The following is a 19,250-nucleotide window of genomic DNA, read 5'->3' on the forward strand; positions in this document are numbered from 1 at the left end:
TCTTTCACTGTTTCTGTACCTGCCTTTTTCACTGTAATCTTATTACAGCAGCCAGGGTGATCCTATTAAAATTTAAGGCAGATCGTATTGCTTCTCTATTTAAATCCCTATAGTGGCTTTCAATGGATTCTCTTCTTGCTTAGAGTAATTCCTCACAATGTCCTTTAAGGTACAACTGTGCTCCTCTAGTTAATTGACTATTCTCTCCCTTCCTTGCTCTGCTTCAGACACCAAGCCTGCTTGCTCTTCTCTGGGTATGCCAGACACACTTCTGCCATTAGGGCCTTTTTGCTCTGCTGCTCCCACTGAAATTTGTTTTTTCTCCATATATATATATATATATATATATATATATATATATATATATATATATGGCTTAATCCTTTACTTCTTTAAAGTTTTTCCTGAATGCCCGTCTATTTAAAATTGCAAATCTTCACCCCTTACTACACATTTCCTATCCCTCTTCCATGCTTTATTTTTCTTCTTGGCACTAACTGCTGTCTGACATACTCTATATTTTACTGATATTTCTTGTTTACCGTCTCTTTTATTCACTGTGTATCCTTAGCACCTACAATAGCACCTGACACATGGTAGGCGCTCAATAAATATTTTTTGACAGACTGAATGAATGAATGAGAGATGAGGCTAGAGAGATGGTAAGTTCAAGGTTATGGAAAGCTTTGTATGCTGTACTATGGAGCTTGGAATTTTGTTTTTAAGATGATAGAATACTAATTGAGTTTTCAGGCATGTGGGTAGAATGGCCAGCTTTTCATTTAGAAAGATCTCTCTGACTTTTCAAAGATAATGCATAATGTTAGAAATGAGTGGATCAGTTCAGAGGCTGCGAGAATAATCCAGATGAGAGGATGAGTAACTAAATCACAGCACCGATAGCGTAGGGATCAAGAGGAAAGGGCAGGCTCCAGAAATATTTAGAGGATAAATCAGCAGAACTGGATGAAGGTAGGAGGGTGAGGGAGAGGACAAGAAGAGATGACTGTTCATATTTATGGCTCGAGCCACAAACTGATATTGAGAATATAGGAGAATGAGGAAAAGCATCCCATCTGGGAGGAAAATGATGATTTCACTTTGAGGAATGTTGAGTTTGAATGGAAGAGCCAGGTGGATATGTCAAAAAGCAGCTGGATATATGAGTCTAAAACTCAGAGGAGAAGACAAGGTTGGAGATGTAATGTGGGTATCATTAGCATATAGCTGGTAGTGCAAACCTTTAGAATTAATGAGCTCATCCAAGGAGATGTTGTGAAGAAAGAGTACAAGATCAAGGATGGAATTCGGGGAACACAGTCATTTACAGGAGGTGTACATAAGAGAGGGACCTTAGGAAGATTAAGATGACATACATGGTCAGAGACGTAAGAGGTAAGAAATGGTCAGAGAAGAAGGCAGCATTATGGTAGCCAGGAAAGTAGAGAGTTTCCAGGAGTTTGTAGCAAAAATGTTGATCACAGGTGAAGGTGTAAGAGGGAGCATAATTTAATATGATCCGCTGGATTTGACAACATGTAGGCCACTGGTGGCCGCACTGAAGTTGGTGTCAGTGGAGTGGCGGGAGTGGAAGCTGTATTGCAGAGGTTTGAGAAGTGAATAGAAAGTGCGGAAAGGAAGCCAAGTAAAGACTACTCTGAGAATGGAAGGACAGAAAGGGGACATTAGGCAGATACCACTACATCTGTGAAGTTTCTTTGAACCTCCCATCCCCAACCATCGCGCCTCCTGTGTGCTGCCACGGCGCTGTGTGCTTACCCTTGTTATAGCCCTGACCAGACTGCAATGCCTGTTTGTCTGCTTCTTCCTCCAGACGCTTAGCTTTTTGAGAGCAGGAACCCTGTCTTCTTCACTATTGCAGTCCATCAAACAGCATAGTGTGTGGCACATAGAAGACGCTCAGTCCATATTTGTAGAATGGCCAAATAAGGGAAGGGGGAAGATTTTGTTTTGGTTTTGGTTTTTGATATTAGCATGAGAGAGACATTCCCTTAGGAGGGAAAGGGGAATGACCTAGAAGAGAGAGAGAAGTTGAAGATATGGGGGGTGGGATAGGAGGAGTGACAGAGAGAGAGAATGAACAAATTAGAAGGAGTGGTTTTTGGAGAACAGAGTGTATGAGATCCAGAGCAAAGGGTGGGGAGGACAACCTCATTCTCAAGAGTGGAAAGAAAGATCCGTGGATGGATATAGTTAAATTTGTGAGTAAGAAAACGGACAGGATACTCAAGTAATTCATACCTAATGAGCTTACTTTATGAAGCCTTTGAGGTTCAGTTGGGGGCTGGAAGAAAGTAGTGAGTGTTAGGAGATGTCACTGAGGGGAGAAAGGGATTGACTAACGTCAAGGTAAAAAATTTGTGGGTGGTGTTAAGGGCCCACGAGAAGAAGAGACCATGAACCTGTGGGAGTACCATGCTGCATGGTGGAATGATTTTCTCAGCAGTGCTTACTAGCCAGGTATAAAAGAAGATAAGGCAAATTGTGGAATAGATCCAAGATTGGGATTCTGCCATATTAACAGAGAGAAAGAATAGAGTTGCAGGAAGTGTTGGGCATTGAGGCTAACATGAATAGGAAAACACAGCCAACTAGGGGCTAAATGACTGCAAGGAAAAGAAGTGCTCAAGGATCTCTGAAGGAGATGAGAAGATGAGTGGGAGTGAGGGTGAGAGAGAGCTAAAGGCTAGAAGGCTCAGATTCATAGAGGACATAGACAACAATGCATAGAGGACAAATGCATAGAGGACAATGCCATGCCAACAAACACTGTATTACATGGTGGCATTTCGGCTGCAAGCCTCAATGCGGATAATAATAGTATTTAACTGAGAAGTTGTGAGAATTAAATTACATATATTTATACACATGTATATACATATATATATATATATATACACACATATATACGTAGATACACACAGAGAAGAGTACCTGGCTATTATAAGTACTTAATAAGTGTTAGGTATAATTATCAAATTATCATCATAATTATTGTTAGTTGGTTCTTCTAGATCCTAGGCAAGTAATCTTGCCCAGCTCCCCCATCTTCATTGATGTCTCTTGCCCATGCGGCCACTTCTCAATGCTCCCCAATGCAAAGCCTGTAGGGACAATAGTCTTATGTGTTTCGTGTAGCTCACAGCTCACAAAGCTATGCAAGGTTACATGGTTAGGTAGCAAGAGCTCCCTGTCACTCCCTTTCTAAGCACCCACGTGCAAATTCTTTTCTCTTCCTTTAGCCTCAAATCACCTCTTTCATGTTCTACCGTAAGTTCAATGGATAGACTCAAGATGAGGACCCCCAACCCCACTGCCACTGCCACTCACAGATAAAGAATATTATGTTTATGAAATGGGCTTTGAAGACCAAATCTGAAAATTAGTTTTTATATAAAACAAAGAAAACTAATTTGGGAGCATAAAATATCCTTTGAAGTCTTCCATTTTACCTGCCTTTCTCTCTCGCTTTCTGCTTCCATGTTAGAATATAAACAACATTTGGATTATCTCATTTTCTATCTGTGTGAAATTCTTAGTGGAAAATTAGGCTCGTGTAGTTTCTACATTTACTATCTTAGTGGAAATTAGACAAAAATAGTTCCCTCTTGGGGTTTAGAGGGCATTTTTCTGAAAAATCATTAATCTTGCTTAATATGTACAATTTTATAAAATCCCATCTGTGTTTTATTCTTTACCAAGCAAATAGGAAGAATTTGGTGATCACTGTTACTGGTATGTTTATCTGTTTAGTGGGCTAACAATTGTAAAATCTTAGTCCTATTTCTCACCCACTTTTGTGGATGCAGTTACATAAAATTAAAATTCTCTTATAGGTATAATTTTTTTTTAATGGAAGCAGCCCAAAATAACAAAGAAACATTAATACACACAGAATTTTTTTTTTCATTCTATTGGCTGAATTCTTTGGCGACTGTTATTCTGTGGACAAGTTGTGGTTTCCTGGCTAATGCGGGGTCTCCTACCATTTTGGTGAAAATACTCATTGCCCATTCTGCCACATCTCTAGACTTAAGGAAATGCAAAGATATCTAGTGGAGGAGAAAGATGAGTCAGAGGATCTAAGAGAAGAATCTCTGGGCACCAAAGACAAACGTATGCTCTTTGCTCCATAGTTTTAATCTCTTAGATAAATGGGTTCTTCACAGTGGCAAATGGATGGTTAGTTAATGTGACAGCTTCCCAATAAATCCTGGGTTTCACATTCCCTTGATAGGAAACACATTTGCAATTACAGAAACCTTGAAAAACAATGTGGGTCTTTACAGGAGCCCGGGCCTTCTACCAGCTCCCCACAGTACATGAGATTCCTCCACAACGATGCTGTTTCCTCTCCTGCTTTGTCCTTTAGTCTGCTGCCCCATGTGCCTTGCTACTCTTTGTCCAGGTAAAAGTGAGCATCAGCTCTCCTCCACTGGCTGTAGGTATAGCTATCTATAGGATAGCTGGAGACCTACCAGCTCTGGGGCCACCCCCCACTCAAATCTTCTCAGATGGAGCATTTCTAGTGAATAAAAGTCTTCACTTCATTACGTGTGAAAAGATGTAGACAATTTTCAAGGAAATTACTTTCACAATGGGGTTCATTTAACATTGAGAGAAGTTCATCTTGACAGAAGGAATCCTTTTTGTTAGTTTATTTGGTTTATCCTGTCTATTGTTGTCACCTGTGGAAACTCATGAGCCTTAGTGCCTCCGAGATGACTTGGGATCCGATGAACTATTGTGGCTGTGTTTGCTGCTGCTGTTTTACACTGAGCTGTCTTTAAATGCTCAGGGAGGAGTGCTTCAAATAGCCGCCAACCAGTGCTGCCCTGAGTGTGCGTTGAGGACTCCCGGATCTTGCCGTCATGAAGGGAAAATCCATGCGGTAAGTGTTTTCTGACCCACGGTTGATTCTGCGCCTGTAGATCATTGACAGGGGAAAGCTCAATGCTAACCTTGTGTTGACAAGAGAGGTTTTTTTCCCCTTTTTCGGAGCTGTGGAGGAGCTGAAGCTCATTTGACTTTCCGTGGGCATTTAGGTTTCCCGAATAAGATTAAAACTGTCCTATTTATTCCATAGGCCCTACATAAATATTTGTAGGTTGAATTTGTGTGTGTATAAAGGGTAGTCTAAGAATGTTGATGATGAGGAGGTTGTGATGCTGAATAATGAAAGTACCACCTTGCCTTTGTATACCACATCCTTTTTTTCACTTGATAGTTACAAACAACCCTAAGTGGGTGAGTAGATCAGATGTTATTACTTCCATGTTAAAGATGAAAAAGTTGAATTGCAAAGAGCTTAAGGCACTTGCCCAATGTCATATTACTAATAAGTGGTACACCTTGACCTAGAACCCTGGTCTTACTTCTGATTCAGAGCTCTTTCCATTAGGATTGAGTTTCTAAATTTCAGCACTTGACATTGTAGGCTTTGTTGTAGGGGCCGTCCTATGCATTGTAGGATATTTAGCAGCACCCTTGGCTTCTACTCACTAATGCTAGTAGCACTCCCCGGTCCTGACAACCAGAAATGTCTGCAGACATGGTGAAATTTCCCCCAATGGGCAAAATGTTCACCTACTCCCAGTTACAACCACTGTACTAGAAATTAATCCTAAAGTTCTTTATTATATTTTCTCATTCCAGATCCTTTAGGATTAATTTAGAGATATTAAGTACTGATTAAAAAGTACCATTGCAAGGTTTATAATAGAAATTATGAATATAAAATTGATACAGTTCATCTCCACTCATACATAAATGTTATCTTGAGGCAGCAGGAGAAGTTGAATGTAATGGAAAGAGGCTCTTTGCTTTAATCCTCATCTTCCACCTGATACAAAACTTTCCCCAAGTTAGTGTCTCTACCCATTCAAGAGAGAGCATAGGTTAGCAGGATTTGATATATCCACTCCAGGCTGCTATTCAGTGTGTGTACCTAAAACTCAGTGAGTACAGTGCGCTTTCCCCGTGGGACAGGATCATCTCACTTGAGCCACTGTCTCCTAATTACCCGAGGAAGCCTTCTTTCACTTCTGCACAATGTGTTGCTGAAAGACACCCAAGCAGGATCTGTGTTGAGAATGTCTTCATACCACGAATCACTCTGTGCTGCTCAATTCAATCTGTGTTATGTAGGGTGGTGTAAACTTTGCATCCACAAAAGAGAGTCCCCTGTGAAATGGAAAGTGCTGCAGGGCAGATTGGTGAGGGAAAGAATGCCAGTTCATAATGATTGGACTGGGTGTATGTTTCAAGGTCAAAAACACCAAGCTGGATCTGTCAAGTGAAGGAGCACCTAGGATCCAAAATAAAGTCAGGATCTGGCGAAAAACAGACATCTCAAGTAAGAGGTGGTACCAGGGACATGGGAAATCAGAGTTCAGTAAATTTTGGCATAGATCACTCTAATGACACTTATCATTTGCTCTCTCATGCTATGTTTGTGCACATGTGCAGTCTTCTCATCTTGGTTTAAGATGCCTGAGAACATCGATAATATTTTCTATGTCTTTATAGTGATTTTCCTTGCCTCCCACCTAACCCGGCACTTAGCACTGAAATTTTCCCAGAGTAGATACTCAATAAACATCAATGACTGAAGGACTCAAACAATAAGCAGATCCCCTCTCCAAGCAATCCATGTCCTTGTCCGAAGGGCATGTTGTTTACTGACCAATTACCTGTGTGGCTGGGTGGTTCTAGGACCAACATGTGCTAATAGGTTAGTTAGAAATCTACTTGGCCTCCTACTTTTTCTGGGGAAGTTCAGAAAGTCCTCCTTCTCCCCACCTCCCTTGCAGTTCACCCTTCTGCTGTACTATATCACACGGAAAGCTCTAAACTGGGTAAGAATATATCCATGCATCATTTTCCCATATGCAACTTTCAAAATGTACTCCCTCAAAATGTTAAAATTATATTTCTGGTCCTTGATGTAACTGAGAAAAAGGCTGAATTTCAGCAACTATAGTTTTAAGGAAAAAGTCTCTAATGATCTGCTTCTTCAAATAGAGATAGAAGAATGATTTTTTTTTTAAGTCAAGACAAAATCTTCTAATTTTAGTCTTAGTAAAGTTAAAATGATCATGTTTCTTGTCTTCCTGTCCTTTCCTCTCTTTGTTTCTTCACTTCCCCTAGATTCTTGCCAAATCCTTCTGAATATTCTTTTTTTTTAATTTCTTTTATTTTTTTTTAAATTTTTTGTTTATTGCAGTAACATTGGTTTATAACATTGTATAAATTTCAGGTGTACATCATTATACTTCTATTTCTGCATAGATTACATCATGTTCACCACCCAAATACTAATTACAACCCATCACCACACACATGTGCCGAATTATCCCTTTTGCCCTCCTCCCTCCCCCCTTCCCCTCTGGTAACCACCAATCCAATCTCTGTCTCTGTGTGTTTGTTTATTGTTGTTATTATCTACTACTTAATGAAGGAAATCATATGGTATTGTCTTAAGTGTGTTAACTCTTGTCTGGGTTTGGTCTGAGTCTCACCTTGTCACTCGCATCACTAGGTTTTTTCCTGAATCTTGGAGCCTTTCTTTTTTTGCCCTTCCGGCTTGCCTGGGAAACAGTTTCCAGAGCACTTGCCTCTCCCGCTGAACAGCAGTAATCCTCTCTCTTTAGCCCCTGGCTTGCATCTCATAGGGCAGGTTATGGAGACTGTCTCCCAGTAGCTATAAAATAGCCTGATGTTTTAAGGACTTTGGAACGGTGATCTGAAGTGAAAGCTTTCCCCTACGAGAGAGATTTAAAAGAGGCTTTAGCATAGAGTGAATGTGGCAGGAGGGGAATCAGCTAAAGTGACACTGTCCCCGGAGAATAGGGTTGAAACAAAGGAAAGTCAAGGATGGGTTGAGCTCAGGCAGTGGGAGGAAGCCACCATTAGGAAACAGCCTGGCCTCACTAGACGACCTCCTTAGCCAGCAGAGTAGGCAGTGTCTTACACAACTGGCATTCCAGCAAGTCAGGACAAGTCCCGACATCTTTCCTGGAGTGAGGAAAACTCTTGAGCCTATTGGCTGACTCCAGGTTATTTGCGAGTTTACATGTGCTGATTTCAGCCAGCGTTTGGGGGACTATTTCATCCATGACCTCCCCAAAGCTATCCCTTCAAATTAGCATTTGGATCTCTGCCGAGCCTTGCCAACCAGTCAGGGAGACAAGCCTGAAATATGTTTTTCTAAAGAGTGTTGGAATGCTTTTCTCCTGTTCTTTTCCCCACAGATTGGCTTGTGAAAGTGAGGGGAGAGGACCATTAATCCACTTTCTTTTCCTCAGTACTAATTTAATCCCAGCACCAGATAATGTCGTGTCTGAGAAGATAGTGCTTGAAGATTCACTGGAAGAGAAAGTGGCAGGTGGTAATGCCCTGGTGCCCACATCCAATTGAATAGAGGGGCGCGGAGGGAGAGGTCTGCTTGCCTTGCCCGTCTGTGAGGCTAAAAGGAGAACTAATTTATGTGTGTGAGGGAGGAAATGAATATTGAATTTAGCAGCCTTGTTCTCCTCAAAGTAGAGGGTGTAATTATAATATGCACTGAACATTCCCAGGTATTTAGTATTCTGTATCTATAACTTCATAACAGGAACAATTTATATGAAGAAAAATTATATTTTTTGTTCTGTCAGTAAGCCCGGCAAATACTTTATGACCTTATCTTTCCTTTGGACTTACTGTCAACAGCCAAGCTGACTTGTTAGTTGGCTATGCAGAAGAATATATTGAAGATCCCTGCAGAATGCGCTTTTGCCCAGTGTCAAAATCTCATGTTTCCAACTGGTATTAATGAGGTTAAGATGGCACAGCTAAAACTGGGTCTTGTGGGAGCATTGTTTTGTATGGCTATTATTCTTTGATTTTACAAAGCTCTCTTTGCTGCTACAGCGTTTATAAAAAATAAGGCTTTTGTAAATGAGTATAGAGAACACTGTGAAGTAACATATATGTTATAATATATACAATTGTATGTATCTATATTGGCATGTGCTGAACCCCTTGATCTCTAGGCTCCCTCTGGTGAGAGGGGCATCTTTGTTTTAGGAATAGGAGTAGGAGTTAAAAATGGAGAGGACTGGGGCCGGCCTGGTGGCTTAGTTGTTAAGTTTGCACGCTCTGCTTTGGCGGCCTGGTGTTCGGATCCCAGGCATGGACCTACGCACCGCTCATCAGCCATGCTGTGGTGGCATCCCATATACAAAACAGAGGAAGATGGGCACAGATGTTAGCCCAGGGACAATCTTCCTTACCAAAAAAAAAAGAAGAAGAAAAGAAAATGGAGAGGACTCATGTGACTTTTGCCTGAGAAAGAGGTGGGAGTAATTCCTCTCCATAACTCTGTGCACTTTGGGCCACCATCTGGAGCTTCTTCTGTGGCTCTGACGTCAAGCAGTGGTCTCCCCACCCGGTGTTCTTTGTTGTTCCCATAATTCTCAAGCTTACTGTGAAGGGAGAATCCCTGCTTCATTTATGTCTCTTGAGTTAGATAATAGATTCACATCATTAGAGAGCTTGAAGGTACCGAAGAGATTAGCAAATACAGCCCTCTCATTTTACAGATGAAAAAACGTTGGTGATTGACAGATTGTTGTTATAATTAATTTTTGTGGTCTGTCTGAAAGGTGGTGTGATTGCGAAAGTTTAAGAAATGACAGTTAATGTTCTTAGTGGTAACAAAGACAAGCTCTTGTTTTAATGAAATGAAACGTCTAGATGTTTAGAAGCAATCTCCTAATTTTTAATAGAATAAAGAAGTTCACTTCAAGATGTTTTATATACAGCCTTCATATTTTACTTTAAGATATATAAATGATTCATTTCAATATTTTAAAGAATAATTTGCCCTCTAATGATGAGAGTAAAAATATGTTTATTGGTGAAAATTTGGAAAATAGAAAAGTATACAAGCAGAAAAACTACCCTCTAGAAATCCCCAAACTCTGAAAACCACTGTTACTGTTCTCTCAATTTAGGGGGTAAGGCGTGGCAGTGGCGATAGATGGATGACTAGATAAATAATAGATAGACATAGATATATGTTTTTACATAATTATAATTATACTGTGTATACAGTTTATATATTGCTTTTTCACATAGCATTATGTTGTGAATAGTTCCTAGCATACTCTTGGAGAACATGATTGCCTATTGTTAGGCATTTGGGTAGCTTTCAATTTTCTCTAAAATATTTCAATTTCACTATAAAGAATAATGAGATGAAATTCCTTGTATTTAAACTTTTTTGTGTATCATTGATCATTTTCTTCAGATAACTTCTTAAAAGTGAAATTAGTAGGTCAAAGCATCTAAAGATTTTGAATATTGAGGCAGTGACATCTGTGGTTATTAAAATTCAATTTTACGTTGTCTGTGTCTAATGATAGATCCAGTGGGAATATCACGGATAGTGCGGCCTCTTTTCAAGTATGGTTACCTTGGGTAGCCCCACTGGGCTGTTGTTCCAGGTGCCAGCGTGAGGGAAGGCTTTGTGAAGGAGGATCCCACTCCACTGTGGCTTCACCAGCACCAGCACGATGAATTTTAAATTCTTCCCATATTTGATATTAAGAAATATTATCCAATTTTATTTTAATTAATATTTCTTTGCAATTAATAAAGTTGAATATTCTATAAGTTTATTGCTATTTTTTCCATTGGGATTCTTTTTCCTTATTGCTTGTAAATGCTTTTATATATTATTAGGGTTTAGTTCTGATTAATATAATTTGCAATTTTTTAAATCAGTTTGTCATTTGCCTTTTAATTTTGTTTATAATGTATTTTTGACAGACTTTAAAAATTTTAACTCATCAGAACCTATCAATTTTTCTCTTATACTTTCTTCACTTGCTTTTATGCTTAGGCTTTTCAAAGCATAAAGGTTGATTGCCCCCTGTCTTTTATTAGCCAGCGGTTTATTAGCAAGTTGTGGACTTGCCCATCTATATGCTGTACTAAATTTGAAATTTTATATTTAATTATAGCAGAAGTAAAAATTGATAGGAGAGGACTTGGCCTTGGCAACCACGTACATACCTACCATCGCAGTTGGCGCATAGGTGTGAAAATAAGGAAGGCCATGAGCTCATGCAGTGGAAAGAGGGGAGACGACTGAGCATCTCCTACCTGGCACCCTCCTTGCTGGTTCTTTAGCTACCTCATTTAACCTCTTAATAACCCAGTGAAGGAGATATTGTCGTATCATTCAGTTTGTTAGACCAGGAAGCTGAAATTTAGAAAGATTAGTCCCTCACCCGTAGTCCCCAAGGCAGGGAAGGCTGAGCTTGGATCTGAGAATGTGCATGTGTCCAAGGAAATCCTTGGTTCGTCCAACTCAGTGCATATTCGCATTATTGCCCCCTTGTGCTCCCAGTGAGTCCATCTAAGGAAAGTGATCATGATAGTAAGATGAAGACTTGGTTCCCACATAATTGGATGATGTGACTACCTATTACTATTGTTGTTACAATAATAGCGTGGGTTATTAGTAATTCCAAAATGTCAGACTTGGCGTGCTTGTAACCTGGCAGCAATTTGCAGAATAAAGGGGTACTGACCTGCTTAGGTAGGACAGAGTTCTTTTGTGTTTGAGAGAGAGGAATAATTATTCTGGATGCTGGCTTGAGGAGAAGCAAGAGGATGTTTATTTTCTATGCTTCTCAGTGACACAGTTGTAATCTCCAGATTATGTTTAGCTGATTGAGCACTTGGAATGTGTGATGTTTTTAATAGAAGTCTATATATGATTTGTGCTGAATCAGATATCATCGTATGCCACATTTAATAGAGGCAAAAGAAAGCAGGTTTCAATATTTAAGCAAATGTTATAGGAGGAAAACTTTATTCATTAAGATAATTTTTTTCCTACATCTTTTAAAAGGCCACCATTATTCCATTCTGCAATTGGGAACATATTTTGACAGCTATTGCCTAAGCAATCAGCATATTTTTAGCTTTTTACATTCAGGGTTCATCCCCCTCTCACTCTGCGTCACAACTGAGACTGGTTCATTTAGATACTTTTGGTACTCAGTAAATCATATAACTCAAAACATGAATCTGTTATATCACTGATACAATGCTAGCTTTGGGGACGTTGTAAGAAACATTCTGTGTGTGTGGATGGGCACCCTCACCGGGAATGAGTTAGTTCTGCAGTTTGTGGGAGAACTGGATGGAGCAGGTGCCTCCTGCTGGCTGTCACCCTTTCCCCAGGACCATGAGATCATTTAAACAGGAGAGAGATTTAGAGAGAGATAGAGAGGGAGGGAGGGAGAGAGAGGGCCAGCTCGTGAATAGGGGAACTAAACAGAGTAAAAAGTAAAGGCACAAACAAACACACAGGATCAGAGTGAGAGCTATTGAAAATAATATAACCATTAGAAAGAATTCAGTAGATATATGTGTATGTGTGTGGATTTTACTTTGGGCTTTATAGAATTTTTTAAATAATGAGATTGTGTTAATTTTTATTTTCTTTTTGTGCTTTTATGAAATTTTCAAATATAAATCTTAGGAATAATAAAAAGAAAAGTCAATTTTTTAAAATTGAGGTCACACTGGTTTATAAAATTATATAAATTTCAGGTAAACATCATTATATTTTGACTTCTGTGTAGATTACATCATGTTCACCACCAAAAGTCTAGTTTCCCTATGTCGCCATACACATGAGCCCCTTCACCCTTTTCACCCTCTCCCCACCCCACTTCCTCTCTGGTAACCACCAATCTGTTCTCCATATCTATGTGTTTGTTTATCTTCCACATATGAGTGAAATCACATAGTATTTGTCTTTCTCCAGCTGACGTATTTCACTTAGCATAATATCCTCAAGGTCCATCCATGTTGTTACAAATGGCAAGATTTCATCTTTTTTATGGCTGAGTAGTATTCCATTGTATGTATGTATGTATGTGTGTGTGTGTATTATATATATATTATATATATTATATGTATTATATAAAATTATATATATTATATGTATTATATAAAATACACACACACACACCACATCTTAAAAGTCAATTTTTCAATTTTTTTTATTTATTTGTTTTTTTTTTTGTGAGGAAGATTAGCCCTGAGCTAACATCTATTGCCAATCCTTCTCTTTTTGCTGAGAAAGATTGGCCCGGGACTAACATCCGTGCCCATCTTCCTCTACTTTGTATGGGACGCCGCCACAGCATGCCTTGATAAGCAGTGTGTAGGTCCGCGCCTGAGATCCAAACCCGCGAACCCTGGGCCACCGAAGTGGAGCGTGCAAACTTAATTGCTATGCCTCTGAACCAGCCCTAAAACTCAATTTTTTAATTGGTCTCTGACTTGGAACATTGCAAACCCTGGTCTCAGCCTTGCAAGCCTAGAGCCTTCTTCCACCTTTCCTGAGCTCCATCTTTCATTTGTTTCAGAGAAGGTTTGTTTCTGTTTGGTCAAGTGAAAGCCTATATTCTAGAAATAACCTTCTTTTTCTTTTTTTTTCCTAACACACAGCATGGGACAGAGTGGGTCTCATCCCCATGTAGTGTGTGCTCTTGCACTCATGGGGAAGTCCGATGCACTCCGCAACAGTGCCCACCACTGTTGTGTGGACACCAGGAGCTGGAATTCATCCCTGAAGGAAGCTGCTGCCCAGTCTGTGTGGGCCCTGGGAGTGAGTACGGGCTTGTAGAAAGACACCCTCTTTGCCTTTGAGGTTTACCTTGTGACATCCCAACTCTTCTCTTTCTTGCTTAGTGTGGCTCAAAGATCCCTAATCCCGTTCCTTACTGGAACCAAGATGTAGCTTTGCGCTTGGCAGAAAGCGGTGTTGCAGAGTGAGGCTGGAACAAACCTTTAAGCTCCATTCCAAACTTGGGATTCTGCGACTCTCTGATTTATTTATTTTGCCTTGGCCAGATGCATCCCTCTGCATTCATAGCTCCTGAGAAGGAAAGGGAGGAGGGACAAGATCCTTTGATATGATTCCATAAGGTCAAGGTAGTTCCTCGTGCCTCTTGGCAGAGAGAAGAATGAACAAGTCACTTCTCCATGTCGTATCGCTGGCACCAATTCTGCCGGCTGGTCTTTGAGATGACATAACATCTTTCTCCAAGAGACGTGGAGCAGGAAGCATGTATTTCACTTGTTTTTATTGTGTCTTCCCTGTGGAGATTATGCCTGCCTACAGACCGAGGCAAAGTTCAGCAAGCCAGGGGCACACTTCTGGCCCTCTCCTTGGAATCCACACTTGGTGCAAGTACTCCTCTTATTACATTTTAGGGATATATGTCCCCTTCCATTTTTATAACTAAGTAGTATATACTTAATGATAAAAACAAATTATTGTCATTGCTGCATTATGTTCTCTCTTGGCATATAATAGCTAAAATTCTTCTTTTATTTAATGGCACCTAGAAGCTATAATCTGTTCTTGCCCCTTCCCTTTAAAAAGGCTCCTGGTTTCTTTCTGATCCCCAGTTATACCATTCCTGGCCATCCTTTACCCTGGAGAACCATTCCAGGGATTAAAAAGTATACGTAGGAAATGATGAGAGTGGAATGCTTGCCTTGTGCATTTCAGATGTCAGCCACCAGAAAGGGACTGACAGCTACTTTGGGCTGCATAACCCTGCAAGTAAAAATATTTGAACAACAGAGGCTAAGAGTGGGTGTCTGAGTTTGTGGGATCCTCTCTTACGTTTTAGGAAGCTTTCTTGTTGGCCCTCCATGAGGAAGACATTGGAAGCATTTTGCCTGGAGAGATTGGAGGATCAAGCCAGGGCCTGCTCCATAATTTGCTGGGTGCAAAATTAAAATGCAGGGCTCCTTGTGCAAAAAAAAGAGAGGAAAAAAAGCTTCTTTTCTTCTGTGGTCTTTCTCAACCTGTCATGTTTTTAATTTGCTATTTAATGTCACACGCCCTCAGGCAGGGGGATACTTGCAGGGTGGGTGGAGACCCCCACAGGCACCCAGGGCACATGCATCTGCTGGCATCCGCATCCAGGTTCCTGCTGTGGGTGGAGGGTAGCAGTGCTCACCTGGTGCAGATTGGGGAGCAGGAGGCTGAGAACCCATCTGAGGGAGGCAAGGAGGCAGCGGGAGGTGGGACCCTGCGTGAGCCAAGACTCCAAACCCCCACCACACGCTACATTGTGTCACTCAACTTCACTTACAGAACTCAGAGAGAAAGTCTTTAAGAACTCCATGCAACCACTGCAGGGTATTAACTCCCAAGCATGGGCCCCCTACTCTGCACTAGACCCCCAATCACGAGGCCCTGTGTAACTGCTCTGGCCACACATCTGTGCAGTCAGCTCTGGGATCGGCAAGTGCCTTCCCCCAGTAATCCTTATTTCTCTCACTTTCCAGAACCCTGTTCCTACGAAGGCCGTGTGTTTCAGGATGGGGAGGACTGGCCCTTGAGTCGGTGTGCCAAATGTGTGTGTAGAAATGGGATTGCCCAGTGCTTCACAGCCCAGTGTCAGCCTCTGTTTTGTAACCAGGTAAGGAAGACAGCCTCAGAGTGGATCCTTCACAGACTGTTGACTTCACTGTTCAGGAACTTGGAGTCCCTTCTGAGACTATGTCAGGCAGGCCTCGGAAGTACTAGGAACAGGATGCAAAGGCTGTTTTGTTTTCCTTATACTTTTGAAGACCACCCCTGAGACGTTTCTTTTACCCTTAGAAGCTACAGATAGGTCTAATTACCAGCCGTTTAGGCTAATTGTTACATAATGAAACGGAGCCTTGAGGGTATACACAGAGAAGCCGCCAGCTCCAATTGCAGATGTTCCAAAGATGTCAAGCGAAACATCTGGAAAATTTAGTAATATAATCAGGCTTGTTATTGTTTTTCAAAGTTTAGCTATAGTCTGGTTTTTAAAGACATATACTTGTCTTTGAACATGATTATCCAGATGTACACTATTTAATTCTTGTAAGATAATGACTCAAATTATTGAAGGATTTTCTCTGAAGAGCATTAAAGTAGTAGAATCTTGTTCTTCCCTTAAAGCTGGTCTGATTTTCAAAACACTAGGCTTTTCATGAAAATTTAGAAGAGAAACTCAATTGCAAATAAATGTGATATACATGGTATTTCATAGTTTTTTACTCTTCCAGAGGCTCCTATGGATGTTCCTTGGCAGTTGACAGATAACTATGAAAGAAGTTTGCCTCCAGTGGAAAAATAGCTCATTTTTGATCTAAGGAAAAGCTGGAAGCCAGCATTCAGTTGATACAGAGCAGTACTTTGTGTCAAATAAAACAAAATCAGTAACATGGCATATTGTGACAATTGGGCAATATTTCTAAAGGCAGACAAAAGGCAATTAGACAAGAAATGCTAAATGCCAAATAAAGGGAAAATGTATCTAACTGAAAGACTAGATTGTATTACCCACACTACAGCAACTACTGCGCTCCTGTCACATTTCCCAATTCATCACAGTCTTGTCCTGGCTTTAAGATTACAAATGAGCTTCTGGGTAGAGCTGTACAATATCTCACATTTGCAGGACACTGTGGTGTTGGGGCATTTTGATTTACACATTCCAGGATTTAGTCCCCTTGTGTGTGAAGGGTAATTAAGCAGTGTGCCACCATTCTGGTAAGGGAGGTGGGAGGAGGAATGGAGGAAACACCTCATTGTGAACCTTCTGCTTTAAATCTTTAGAAACTTAACCACGGACTGCATATTAGGGGGTTAGATATTAGAATAATTGAAAGTACTAGTTCCTAATTATATAATTAAAACATTAAATATAAATTCTAGCTTCAAACAGTATTCACTTATACAGTCACACATTGCTTAACAATGGAGATAAATTTTGAGATATGTGTCGTTAGGCGATTTTGTTCTTGTGCAAACATCACAGGGTATACTTACACAAACCTAGATGGTAGAGCCTACTACACACCTAGGCTATGTGGTATAGCCCATTGGTCCTAGGCTACAAACCTGTACAGCATGTTACTGTACTGAATACTTTAGGCAATTGTAATACAATGGTAAGTATTTGTGTATCTAAACATATCTAATCATAGAAAAGGTACAGTAAAAATATGGTATAAAAGATAAAAAATGGTACCCCTGTATAGGGCACTTACATGAATGGAACTTGCTGGACTGGAAGTTGCTCTGGGTGAGTCAGTGAGAGAGTGGTGAGTGAATGTGACAGCCTAGGACATTACTGGACACTAGAGTAGACTTTATAAACACTGTATGCTTAGGCTACACTAAATTCATAAAAAATATTTTTCTTTCTTCAAAATAAATTAACCTTAGCTTACTGTAACTTTTTTACTTCATAAACTTTTAAATTGTTTTTAACTTTTTGATTCTTTTGTGCTAACACTTAGCTTAAAACACACACATTGTACAGCTATGTAGAAATATTTTCTTTCTTTATATCCTTATTCTATAAGCTTTTATCTATTTTTAAATATATATGTATATTTTTACTTTTTAAACTTTTTTGTTAAAAATGAAGACGCAAACACACACATTAGCCTAGGCCCACACAGGGTCGGGGTCATCAATGTCACGGTCTTCCACCTTCACATCTTGTCCCACTGGAAGGTCTTCAGGGGCAATAACATGCATGGAGCTGTTATCTCCTATGATAACAAAGCTTTCTTCTGGAATACCTTCTGAAGGACCTGACTGAGGCTCTTCATGAGGAGGTGTCACTCTTTTCAGAAATGTCCACGGTGGTTTGCTTGTAGGCAGATAATCCACCATGAACATTCCTCCCTATTAATGAAAACCTTTTGGTGTTGGGGTCCATGTTTTCAGACTTTTTAAGGAGCTTCTTGAGGTCTGCAAAAGCTTCTGCTAAACCCTTCACTGTGAATTTTCTTGGAGTTTTTTTTTCCTTCTCTTGCTATTGCGTTTTCTCTTGCCTATTCTTCGGCTGTGTGATGTTACAACGGCTACAACATCATTGATGATAGGAATTTTTCAGCTCCATTATAATCTTATGGGACCACTGTTGTTTATGCAGTCTGTAGTTGACCAAAAATCATTGTGTGGTGCATGACTGTAGTTTGCATTGATTAATTAAAAAGATGAAATTTGATACTGTACTATGTAAGCATTCTGAAGTCTTGGAAACAGATTGATTTTAAATCACTCTTACATCAAGTCTACATTTTTGCCCTGACGTATTTTAACAAAACCAACTGTCAGATTATTTAGAACCATTTTTCTTGATTTAATATCACTGTTAAATATTGGATGTTCTGATGATGTAAAGGGTGCTATAGAATTAGCACTTTTGATGGAAACATTATCACTATCACCACATTTTAGGCATTTATTATGGGCCAATTATTAATTTTAATTTTGTAATTTGTAATTCTTTGTAATTTATAATTCTTGTAATGCTTTGTAATTCTCATAACCACTCTATGAAGTAGGAGCTATTATTATCATCCTCATTTTACGGAAAATAAAACTGAGGTACAGAGGGTTAAGTAACTTGCTCAAGGTACCACAGTTAGGAAGTGTCAGTGCCTCTAACCTAGGCAATTCTATATCAGAACCTAAACAGACCACACCTGAGTCATATTTTTAACCATTATGTTATACTGCCTCCCAAAATGATGAGTTACATAGCATTTACGTATAATAATAATCACAATAACAATAGTTGCTAACATTATTGAGCATGATTGCAAGTATTTTATATGCATCCATTCATTAAATATTAAAAAAACACAGGTTCATCAGAAGAAATATGTTTCCAGGTTTTGAGCTCCAGAAAAATTTGATTTTTAGTATAAAGGTTTTTTAATTGTGAAAGGAATCTGTACTCATTATGGAAAGTTTGGATAAGGCAGAAAAGCAGAAAAGAAAATGATCATCCGTATTTCTACCATTCAAAAAGACCACGAGGGGCTGGTCCGGTGGTGTAGTGGCCAAGTTCACGTGCTCCGCTTCAGTGGCCTGGGGTTGCAGGTTCAGATCCCAGGCGCAGACCTACGCAACGCTCCTCAAGCCATGCTGTGGCGGCATCCCATATACAAAATAGAGGAAGATGGGCACAGATGTTAGCTCAGGGCTGATCTTCCTCACCAAAAAAAAGAAAAAAGACCACGAAAGAATTTATTTTTTTTTGTAGTTCATTCCAGTTTTTTGGGAGGCAAATGTAGATATATTTGTTTGTTCGCATAGTTGTAATCACATTTTAGAAGTTGGTGATAATCTCTGACAAAAGGAG

The 19,250-nt window shown here is 39.8% G+C and overlaps 1 protein-coding gene across 8 annotated transcripts in view; it reads left to right on the forward strand.

The window, feature by feature from the left end:
• Positions 1-19,250, forward strand: part of FRAS1 (Fraser extracellular matrix complex subunit 1) — a 420,704-nt gene that overhangs the window by 155,830 nt on the left and 245,624 nt on the right. For all 8 annotated transcript variants that reach the window (XM_058547329.1, XM_058547330.1, XM_058547331.1 and 5 more), the window contains exons 4-6: positions 4,820-4,912; positions 13,540-13,699; positions 15,397-15,530. In XM_058547329.1, the coding sequence (XP_058403312.1) occupies positions 4,820-4,912; positions 13,540-13,699; positions 15,397-15,530 (387 nt within the window). The remainder of the gene's footprint in view (positions 1-4,819; positions 4,913-13,539; positions 13,700-15,396; positions 15,531-19,250) is intronic.

Source organism: Diceros bicornis, chromosome 8 (assembly GCF_020826845.1).
Source record: "Diceros bicornis minor isolate mBicDic1 chromosome 8, mDicBic1.mat.cur, whole genome shotgun sequence".
Classification (NCBI taxonomy): Eukaryota; Metazoa; Chordata; class Mammalia; order Perissodactyla; family Rhinocerotidae; genus Diceros; species Diceros bicornis.